Source organism: Ascidia mentula, chromosome 1 (genome assembly GCF_947561715.1).
Source record: "Ascidia mentula chromosome 1, kaAscMent1.1, whole genome shotgun sequence".
Lineage (NCBI taxonomy): Eukaryota > Metazoa > Chordata > Ascidiacea > Phlebobranchia > Ascidiidae > Ascidia > Ascidia mentula.
The window spans coordinates 993,474-1,005,309 of NC_138566.1; the positions used below are offsets into that span (position 1 = coordinate 993,474).

The window sequence follows — 11,836 nt, forward strand, 5'->3', positions numbered from 1 at the left end:
TTTTCACTGGACGTTACATATTTTAATGCAGGCATGTTTTGCAGAGTCAAACTTGTATAACGTATTGTTGACGCTGAGTTGATGACCTACAACTCATTTTTCAGTCAATTCATCGTGATTATCTTTTGCAACATAAACATTACACCAAACCTGACTCATCACTACGCCAAACGTTAAAAAGCATGTCCTGTCTTTAGAGAAGATTACAGGCAATTTTTATCTAGTTCATAATAACACAAATTGTCTTCAGTTTGTAAGATAAAATTCAAAACCACTCAAGCGTGAAAAGCACGTGCGCCGAGAAAAAAGAAATTTCTCTCGTTCTTCCAAAAGTTTTTGTTGACATCATAGCGTGACCTTTGACATTGTGGAAAAGGAAGTTTATGCTGTAAGTATGATTCTTTAATTCTTTGTTCTTCGTTTCGTAATGTGTTTGAAATATTTCACAAAATAAAATACTCATGAAAAATATATTACAATGACTACTTATTTCTTCCAATAGTTGAAATACAATTTTGTTTAAAATGTCCAAACTTACATGGAAATAAGTTCTGGCATGTATGTTTGAATTATAATGAAATCTAAAACTATAACTAAAACAGAGTATGTGTACACAAAACCTCAAAAATGCTCTTAAAACTTTGCCTTGAAACACGATAACATTCATCTTTACAAACTTACAACAAAGCAAAATCTATTTTCTTTCATTGCACTAGACTGATCCCTTTTAAACAAGTGCTTTATGTGCGCATTATTACTTAAGGGGAAGTAGTTATTTTGTAACGTATGTTCCACAAAACCCCCAAATCCTCTGATTGTACGTTTGTTTGCTAAAATGTTTTCATTGTTAGAAAAATGGACAAAACAGCAAGTGATGATGAATTCTTTGAATGTGAAACAAACCAAGATGTAACAGAAACAAGTGACCAAACTCAAAATAATATTGAGACTGATAACCCAGAGATAATCCAGACCGAAGAAGAAAAAGAAGTGGAACATGAAGATGTTGGAGATGTGAGTGAAATCACTGACAAAATAGAGAAGACTTGCTTGGATGAAGAAACTGAAGAAAGTTTGACAGAAGAGGAAAAAGAGGTTTGAAAAATAGAAATCCTACAGTGGTTTAATAATTCACCATGTTGCATGTATGTATTTCAACTATTTGGAAAATGCCTGATATATTTGTTTATTTAGCTAAACCTGGCAGGATGAAAGACAAGGGTAGATACAAAGTAATCTGCAGAAAAATGTAACTAATACATTATACACATGCTGGCTAGTCAGTACACCAGCGGACAATCAATGGTTATCGCAAAAATATATCATCCATGCAAATTATAAGCTTTCCAATCTGAAGGCTGACACATGTAAATCAATAATTAATGATATTCTTATCATTTATTTCTAGGACTTGAGGAAAGAATCCATGGCTTTGAAAAATGAAGGCAATGATGAGTTCAAGCAAAAAAGTAATTTTGAAAGAATTTTTTTCTAATGCTGCTACTGTGAGGAAACATTTGCTTTAATATTCTTGCATTCCAGATTTGACTGAAGCACGCAATTTATATACGAAAGGTCTGCAAAGATGCCCAAAATGTTTTGCTCAAGAAAGATCAGTTTTATTTTCAAACAGGGCTGCTTGTTACAAGAACATGGTAAGACTACTCTGAAGTATACAATATAGTTTTAATAACCTTCAAGTTTGGGTATTTGCACTCTTGATCTAAAATACATTTAAACATTTTTAGTGTACTGGGTGGTAATGAAAATTTCATGTTTTAATTGTGAATTTTCCATATTTCAGGATAAAACAAATCAAGCCATTAAAGATTGCAGTGAAGGTAAAAATTGTTGTTTTTTGTTTGAAATAAGTAGTTCACAAATCCCTGGTAGAGTTTATATAACAAACATCAACAATAAACCCTTTTACTTTCAGCGATTGAACTCAATCCATCCTATGTAAAAGCTCTGCTGCGACGTGCTCAACTATATGAAGAAACAGAAAAATTAGATGAAGCGTTCGCCGATTACAAAACTGTGTTGGAGAAAGACCCATCTATCCCCCAAGCTCGAGAGGCATGCATGGTGGGTTGGTCACTGTTGGTTCTGTTTATACTGCTGACCCCTTACAGTATTTACATTTGCTGTGTTGCCAGAATGTATCTGTGCTCTAAACACTGTTTTCCTTACAAAGATTACTGTAACTGTTTCCCTTCTGGTCAGAGAGAGAAAAAAATATCCCAAACACCTATAATATTTACTATGCTCTTGCCAACAAATATTACTGTATTCCTAACTGTTGAGCATCTGGTAAAAGAGTTGACCAATTTTACCTAAACCCTGAAAGAAGCTTTTGTTAAATGGTGGATTGATAGAAACATTGCTTTCTTTAGAATCAGCAGCAATCACATAACATGTTTAGCAGCACATAGTTTGAGAATGTGCATCAGCACTGAACATTCTTAATGTATAGGTGAATTTAATTGTTTCACTGTTGGTACAGAGACTACCACAACAGATAGAGCAAAGAAATGAGAAAATGAAAGCAGAGATGATGGGTTGGTGACTAACAGTTTATCGTACAATGCACATTTGTATCGTTGGAACTGGAACAATAAAAAAGAACTTACTTTTTAGTTGATTCACAAATAGTTTGTTCATCACCTTTTAAGGCCTGTGTCATAACTTATTGCATTGAAAATAAGTCATACAGAAATTTCGTGCAGCCTTTAAATATCACACTTGTATGTTAACAGTAATATAACAGGTAGAAGGTGGCTCCATTTCATTGACATTAATGTTTTTTAGGTAAACTGAAAGAGCTTGGAAATATGGTTTTGAAACCATTTGGTTTGTCAACAAACAACTTCCAGATGCAACAAAATCCTGAAACTGGTTCATACAATGTCCAGTTTGTCCAAAATCAGCAACCAAAATGATTTCAAGCATGATGAGTTTGTCATCATTTGAAGTTCACAGAATGGAATTGATCCAAGTCGCGGAGGAAATCGTTCTTCACTATGAATGTTTTATTTTCCCTGTCTATAATTTTCAAGCCTTTCTGCCAATAGAGTAACAAACATATGAAATCTGAATGTAACTTTTTCTTCGTGTTCGAGGTGTTTTATCGTGACCCATATTTTTATGATTTGATTTTTCACTTAAAGAGTTTATTTTAGGACTTTTCCGTGTGTCTATACATGTACGGAAACTGCAACAGGATTTGTGCTGTGTTTACAAAATAAAACACAAAAATTGATGTGTGCGTTGTTTGAAAATATGTGGATTGATTATTCGAGACGTGGTGTCACACATGCGATGTTCCGTTACGTCACAAGCTGACACAGTATGCAAAGTGGTTTCGCAATATGTCTGAAACAGCCTTCTCATCCAACGATCGAGGTCGTTGGATTGTTTCTTGTTGGTTTTCCGAATGGGGCTCCGTGTAGTGGAAACATTAATGGTTAAATAACTTCGAGGTACAATTAAGCTAAATTCCGAAGACATTTTTTTCAAACATAAACGTTCGATGCAGATAAAAAATAAAGAATTATTTTGTCAGTGTTATTGAGAGTTTTTAGGGGTTTTGAAAATCCTGCTATTGCTGGTTTGATCATAGACAACTGTTGGTTTGATGTTCAGTTGAAAATATGATTTTGGTCAACATACATTGCTGAAGCCGAAAGAAATTTTTTTACAGATTGTTTTTAAAGAATCAAAAGGAAGTCGAAATATTACTATTATGTTGTAGAAAATTGACTGAATGCAATGAAACAAAACGCAATTTTGCCAAATCATATCATTGCTGTTGTAAACAGGATTGCGTAACAATGGTCACGAGATTGCGTCACTTTGGTAGGCGGGGAATGCGTCATGATGCGCTACGAAGTCGCTGTAGCGATCAAATATGTTTGACCTTTGGTTACTACTGAAAGGAGCGACATCTTTTGTGTTCCGTGTTTTGTAATTGTATTTATGTTGCGAGGCTGTTGCTGTGTTTGCTCGAGCGATGATTTCGCCATGGTTGTGTTATTATTTACATGTGATGGTTTGTTCTAGTTATCGCTATATAATAACTCGAGAGTATCGGCACAAAATTATTGAATGGACGATCAGCTGATTTAACCAGCTGTCTCGCCCATTATTATCAGCTGATCGACAGATGGATTGTTAAACTGATCCAGTCAGGTGACTGCTAAGTCATAAAAAATCGTATTCCGATTAAATAATATTAAGAGATAAGAATGTAGGCTACTTACAGTGAGCATAAAGCAACATTATTGTGTTGTTTGAAAAAGCACCAGCCATTTTGTTTGGTATTACTTTGTACATTATTTTTATTGGTAGATTCCAAAAATTATGATTATTCAGCGAAAAGTTATATACTTACTAATTAATTATTTCACCAATTATAAAATTTAGGTAGTCTAATTGTAATAATGCTACCTAAAAATAAACGTAGGTGGCACAATTATAATATATTATAGTTTTGATCTCCTAATAAGTTACAAACACTTTTTCTAAATCACACAATGTAAACATTAACAATGATCAAAAAATAAGTGCCCATCTATAAATAATCTGTCAAAAAGTACAAATTAACCACCAATTTTTATGTAGGTTTGTGCCTTGCGTACTTTATCAAACTAGGATTATGGCCTAACAGGCCTCTGAGCCCATTTATTTTTGCTTGTTGCATCACCATGCTACTACGTAACTACAAGTGTTGGTGGTGCACAAACGGACCACTGGATTACAACGACGACACTGATCTTCCCACAACCTGCCTCTGTATCTCCACCCAACCTATGTGCTAATATGGATTTTAAAGGTTAGCTCGTCACTTATATATAACTGAGATTACTTTGTGGTAATAGTCGCTTGTGGTACCAACAAGGAGTTTAATAGCAGAACTAGTTTTTGTGTGATCTCAGATGCCAAAAAATCAAGATTGTTTGTGTGGTAATTGTTACTGTCATGTTTGATGTCACAATAAGAATTTTATAAAATGTTTAAAGCAGAAACAGTGCATCAAGCCAGCATTGCTTCTCTACAACGATGGCTTGCGTCTGAACTTGAACTGCATAAAATTGATGCGGTCATTTACACGCGACACGTTCTCGACATATTTCTTAACTCTCGTCACACCAACGATCTTCACCTTGCAGAAAAAGAGGCAAATATTTTTGCCAAATTGCCCGGCTCCAAAAACAGGTGTGTATAATCTAATGCACAGTGTGTAAATGTGATAAACTATTCTACTATGCCTTTAGTTGTTTGTGTATGGTTTATTGCCAAATAATACTTCACAAACTTGGGGTTTTACATACTGTAGCTGTAGAAAAATAATCTGGGTGAAGGAATGTTTTTCTGTGCCCCAAACGTGACACATGTTTTTTCTTTGTGTTAGGAAACCAAAACAAAAATACAACAAGAGAACCAACTCATTTAATATTGCTGACGAGATATTGCTGAAGAAGGAGATGGCTGCAAAATGCCTGCTCTCGGCTGTCGATAAAAACAATGACGATGTAGTAAATGACGCAGCTATCAAAAAACTAATTGAAAATCTTTGCTCCAAGCTAAACGAGCTTAACATGCTGAATGGTAAGTTGCACAAAATGGATTTACTACTGGTTTCATGCACTCAGTCAATCTGATTGTGAATGATTCACTGCCATGAAGTTGTTATTACAAAACACTTATAAACATTGAAATTATAAATATTGAAAAATTTTAGTAACATTGCTAATGTTTCCAGGATGAAAAGTGGTGTTGAAATTTTAATCAAAGTAATATTAGATCAAACTGGTGAGCACTGTTTATAATCGGATGTTGAACAATGTTGCTTTCCACTTTAGTTGACAGTTTGAATTACTTCCTGTCGCGATTAGTTTCCTGTTCTATAACATGAACAACAGTAAACATGTACACATTCTCTGACGATAACATATTTTGTTTCACGTTGTTACTCAGTTAATACAGATCTAAATACAATCTGTAAAGAAATGGCTTGATTTTGTGCGTGAGACCTTTGTTTGTTGCGATAAGCTTGAATGAGTTTATATTTGATGTTTATTTAGTCATCGTTTAAATACCAATATTCAACAAATGCTGAGGTGCAATTGTACTTGTCTGTCACCATGATACCTCATCCACCCACATGACCAGGGCTGTCACAAGAATTAATGTGAAAAGTATTCATAGCTATGTCGTCGTGCAGTAATTATTGTGCAGCATGACGAGTTTATGGGGGTTCACTATGCCCATAACTGTAATGGATTTAACTACCAGTAAATATGCATTAGAGGGCTTATGTTAGGCCAGTCTTACCCCTTGAAAATTTTAAGCACTTTAATGTCAACTTAATGCTAGGAGTTCTTGGTATTTGTTTTGCTCAAAAACATTTGGGTGTTTTTTGTGCATTTACAAAACGAACCCTAGTTTAAATGTCCTCAACAACTTTTGATCAAGTCCACATTACAGTAACAAAGATTTAAATATGTTCACGTCCAACGCAGAATCAAAGTCAAGTTCAAGTTCAGATGAAGAACACACGACCAAGAAGCAACGTTCACTCTCACTCCCAAACAAACAACGTGAAAAATACCAAGATGCCTTTCCCCTGCTGTTTGCTGCCTCCAATGGTGAAAATATTCAAGCCAACGTAAATTCTGTCTGGGGAACAAAACCATTGTAAGTAACCAAACCCTTTTAGTTGGATTTGTGACTTCTTGTTTAGATCAGAACATTCGTGTTAATGTGTGGTTGTCAAGTGCACTGTTTTCTGTCAGCTGTTTGCTGTAGAATTATCCTCCCTGTTTTGAAACAATAGGATTTTTTATGGTTTAAGTCTTCTTTATAATGGCATTAACAATGTTCTTGACTCAATATGTAAATTTCCAAATGTTTGTTTTATTTCGTAGTGAGGTTTGTAAAGTTTACCATGACGACGATTAAAATAACTGCATAACAATCCAACCTTTCAGAACAATTGATATAAATTGTGTTTCTGTACAACTTACTGTTGGTGGATACTTTAACTGTTGATTTGTTCCCAGATTCCAGAACGCACAAGACACAGAAAAAAGCAAAGAAACTTCTGAAAAACCCAAAGAAACCAGCAAACCCAACCAATCAGCGACCAGATCAAGAACATCAAGACATTATCATCGACACAAACTATCACAGGATGGCTCTGCACGGGCATCAAAACGTGCACACAACACCAGCAAAATATCCACCAGCAAGTTTTCACAAAAGCAAGGTTGGCAAGCCAGACAGCAGATGAATAAGATTAGTAACATGTTCCAAAGCAGAACCACAATGCACCAAAAATATGACAAAAGAGGAAAAAATCCCCAAAGCAGTAAAAGAAATGTGAACAAAATGCAGAAAGAATGGGTTTTAGAGACCGGGTCTAGTTCTGGTTATGCTGGTGTTAAGGATGGTGTGAAAAAACAACCAATCTGTAAGAAGATTTCAGCACCAGCTGTGTTAGAGTCCGCTCAATTTGAACCTCCTCAACTTGGTTTCCAAATGTTTGATTTTAATACGCCAGAATGCTGGAAGTTCACAAGACAAGAAAGCAGCGAAAAGTCAGTGGAGGAAGCCCCAAAATTACAGAGTAAATGGTTTCGGGATCCAGAATCCGGCTTCCTAGAGTTCGATCCTGGAAAAAAATCCCCAAGCACCAAATCTCCGAAAACTTCACTTCAATTGGATGAGATAGTAAGTGACGAAGACCATGGATCAACATCAGAAAGTTGGCTGTGGTGTCCTTCACCATCACTTTGGGAGGATGATGAATCTTCATCTCCTGGGGTGGTTGCAAGTCGCCTGGAAACCATGTACCGTCCCAACCATGCTGACTCACCTGAAGCTGGGCAACTCTGGGAGGATTACAAGGCAATTTTCACTGATGTGGAGCAGGATCTTCAGAAGTGCCTTGAGGAGAGCGATGATTCAGAGGATTTGGATGATCATCTTCCCCAACAAGTTGAAAGTATTTTAAACTCAATTTGGACGGAAGAAAGCAACTTTCCGCTCGAAGTGAATGCAGGCGTTCAAGCAAGTGATGAAAATGGAAATTATCTAAAACCAGACGCAAAGTTTTGTGAAAAGGAATCTTGCGTCGACACTTCTTGCCTTTCTTGTTCAGTCCTAAAGACGTCGTTGGAAGGAGAAGGAGTGGATTTTCACGCTCTCGACTCTTCTATCAGCCGAGATCTGGCGCTCCTCCACCAACAGATCGATGCAATTTCAGAAAATCTTCACTCGTTTAGCGAGAAGGCTGATGTTGGAATGGATTTGTCGAGGAAGCAAATCTGGTTGAGAAATTCCAAGGGTTGTGACTATGGTTGGCCAGCAGAGTTTCTTCGTGGAATGCAACAAAATCAAGTGTTTTCTGACTACGGAAAGTGGTCTGAATGGGATGACTTTGCTGATGGGGAGTTTGGTAACCATGGTGACAAGACACACTTGATGCACGATTTTTTTGCCGATATGACTTCCACAGTGATTGAGTCGGCAAACTTGCAGTGGCTCAACTGGAGTTACATCAACCCTATGATGGACATTGATCGTCTCCTCCACTTCCAAACTACATCAGATGATGAGCTCGGTCAACATCAGAGTAAAGAAGACGAGGAGGATCCCAGCTTCATTTCAGCGCTCGTCCAAAGTGTCCTTGAGTATGCAACCGATGCTGAAGATCAAAACCCTTTGATGCTACGAGTCGATGTTGCAGAACACACAATGCTTGATGTTGACTGCCCTCTTCCTCATCCTGAAGATCAACTTCAGTTGTTTCCTCCAGACTCTCGCAACCTCCAGGAGAAGTCCCAAAATTTGGCCGACTGTGTAACGGAGAACGAGGCATGGAAAACTTCTCTTCGCATCGGCAACATGTGGCAAGCGATCGCTGGAATACGTCCTGTTGATATCGTGTACAGCGAGAAGCACAACCCCACTGGCCCATGTGTGCTTCAGCCATCAGCAATGACTCATTTTAGGTAAGTTTTGTTGCTTCAAAATCCATCCACAATTAAGTTGATGAACTTTATCCTTACTACCATTCAGTCTCTAAATAACAATATCATTGTTATTTTATGGGCACTTTAAACCTAGACTACTAACATAACTTTATTTCAAATACTATTTGTATTTTGTGAAACAATACTATAAGTCTTTGTTCAAAATGTCAAAACGTTGTTGTGATAACAATCAAATATTATTCATACCAGACCCATTCATCAAAGTGACGAGAATGAAAACAACGCAACAGAAAACTCAGCCACATTTGAAACAAACACTTCTTATCATGGTATTATCTCCATTAACTTGAACAAGACAAGTAAAAATCATCATTAATTTATTTTGTACGACTTGCTTAGTAGCTGTAGAGGAATCTAGCCCTCGGTTAGGCATTGTTGTGTTATCTGCGACAGCAAATTACTTGGTTCGCATATATCATGAAGCAACAAGGCTCAGATTGAAGTCAGCAGATTTATTTGTAAAAAATCGATTTCGCTAAATTTATTTTGTTTATATTTAAGTGGACACACTTTTGTCTTAGTGGTCAGAATTTTCCTTCTAATACTTTTCCTGTTTAGATGTTTTCAGTGGATCCTACATGGCTGACATCTCGCCTAAAAAGCAGCAGTCGAGCAATCTACACAGTGAAGCTGTTGAGTTCCAACTAAAGAGCATCGAAAAAGGTTAAAAGTGTTTGTGTTGTACCCTTGTAATTTCCAGTTTTAGTAATTGGCTGTCTGAAAGTTGTGTCAACATTATTGGATGTGCCTGAAATCTTGACTGTTTAAATAATATCCATTGCAAGTGTGACAATACTCTTTCAACTTTTCAAACATCTGATGAAAAATGTAAGGAATGTGCTGTAACCACACGTAGAATCTCGTGTTTTCTTTAAACCAGAAATCGGAAAGTTGTTGTTCGAAAACCCTTCGTGTAACGATGGAATCCAAAAGATCTGTCCCAAAAAACCTGGTCTGGATAAATCTCAACAAACGGGAATGTTCGAGCACCAGATCCAACTGATGGACAACGACCTTGAGAATGAGCTTGCAGGTCGTCCACCCAAAGCTAATTCGCGCTGACTGCTCTCTTATATATTAAATACCAAACACAAAAAAATATTTTCTATTGCTAATGTGAACAGTGCTAATTGTTTTTTAGTTTAGTGCGTTGTTGGCGCTTGCCTGAGATTTGCTTGAAAATATGCATGAGTGAGTTTTCTTCAACAAATGCATGTTAATATATCCCAGTTAATAGTTAAATAATATGTTTATTATTTGGATTGAAAAACACCTAAGACATTTTTTGCCAAGAATTCATGCCTTGATTGTTAAGTTCAGGGTTTCTCAACTGGTTGGGGTCCATAGGGCCGTTGGACCATTTTTTTGGTACTATGTGAACTCCGTGACGAATGTAAAGAAATTTCATTGGTGGCAACCCTTCATAAAATAAACATAATCACAAATTATTGTTTTAAAAAGTCTCGTGTTCCCACTTGATTGGTCCCTTTGGGGCCCTTGTTTAGTCATTGTGGTGCCCTAGGGGTTCATTGTCCCCAGTTGAGAACCCTGGTTACATTGAATACCACGTTGTCATCCTAAAACCTGATCAGTCACTCAAATTTGGTTGGCAAGTCATCCACTTCTTCCTCCCAGTATGCGACGTCTAATATTAGCGACATCTGATGTGTGTTACATTGTACAACTTTTTGCATGTGTATTTTTTTCTTTCATTTAGGAACACATTATTTTTCATGTTTATATTGTTACCCCACCCCAGTGTACATATACATATTTATTTACTCCTGTATGTACATGATTAGTTGGTGTATGTGCGTCAAATAGGTGGATCGCCCCCTGCATTATAGTATCCTGTATATATTGTACATAAAAGTTATTGTCATGTGTTTGTTTGGATATCTTTGGTGGATAAAATCTCCTCTAATTCAACCTGTTGTGGATCTTGAATCTGCTGACTTAATGTTCCCCACCATCTCCAAAAAACTCAATATTTGGTTAATTGACGTGCTTTGTACGTTTGTTCATCCTAATTCTGTTGCATGTTGTTGTGGTTTATTGTCATTAGATGGTTTTTCATATGTTACCCGAAAAGTGAAATTACCCAAACCGTTAAATAACCAATAGTTAATTTTGTGGTTATTTGTTTTTACCGCAACGAATGTGGTGAAATATGCTGGTAAAATATCTACAAATGTAAAAACACGGATGTGGATTTTTTGTGTCGTCAGTGGCAACTGATGTTGTTTTGTGTTCAGCTGATTAACTGACGGTTTAATTGTTTTGGAATTCTGGAATCTGCCCAATTTCTACAAATTGTAAATGTGTTAATTTTGTTGAGGAAATTTAGAACATAAATTTATAAAATACCCAACCTTCATGATATATGATTTCTGTGGTTCTGTTTCCCAAGTTTTTTTGCCTTGCTGAGTTTTATTTTTCCCACTCAATATTTCCAGTTACGTTTTGTTCAAAGTAATTTTAATTGTTTAAAAAAATCTACAACAATTCTTCTGTGAACTTTCGGTGCCTCAGATATTTTGTGGAAAATGTAAAAATAAAACGACGGCAATGATATATCAGGTGTGAAGCAGTTTGTGATGTCCTAAATGAGCATACTATCACCCAGCAATATGAAAACAAATGGTGACAAATTGTCTAACCTAGACTTATGGCTAGTTTCCAACGTCCTAACACCCCGCTCTAGTCCAATTTGTTTGTAAGTGAATGGCTAGATCATAAACCTCCTTCTTGCGATTATTTGACCAAAGCAGTGCACTTCT

At 36.4% G+C, this 11,836-nt stretch overlaps 2 protein-coding genes across 3 annotated transcripts; both read left to right on the forward strand.

Moving 5' to 3' along the window:
• The first annotated feature begins 260 nt into the window (after positions 1-260).
• Positions 261-3,259, forward strand: LOC145902285 (tetratricopeptide repeat protein 1-like). Its single transcript, XM_082990208.1, has 8 exons — positions 261-388; positions 852-1,095; positions 1,409-1,469; positions 1,543-1,655; positions 1,805-1,841; positions 1,937-2,085; positions 2,504-2,558; positions 2,809-3,259. Exons 1-8 carry the CDS (start codon positions 384-386, stop codon positions 2,937-2,939), a joined length of 795 nt encoding a protein of 264 aa, XP_082846334.1. The 5' UTR covers positions 261-383; the 3' UTR covers positions 2,940-3,259.
• A 1,365-nt stretch (positions 3,260-4,624) lies between these two features.
• On the forward strand, positions 4,625-11,630 carry LOC145906918 (uncharacterized). 2 transcript variants are annotated; one of them, XM_082994379.1, is made up of 8 exons: positions 4,625-4,831; positions 5,019-5,214; positions 5,411-5,607; positions 6,522-6,696; positions 7,062-9,014; positions 9,246-9,325; positions 9,615-9,719; positions 9,937-11,630. In XM_082994379.1, exons 1-8 carry the CDS (start codon positions 4,819-4,821, stop codon positions 10,116-10,118), a joined length of 2,901 nt encoding a protein of 966 aa, XP_082850505.1. In that variant the 5' UTR covers positions 4,625-4,818; the 3' UTR covers positions 10,119-11,630. The 2 variants fall into 2 exon arrangements, with proteins under 2 accessions (XP_082850505.1, XP_082850509.1); XM_082994383.1 differs by having other exon boundaries at positions 5,022-5,214.
• The last annotated feature ends 206 nt before the right edge of the window (positions 11,631-11,836 follow it).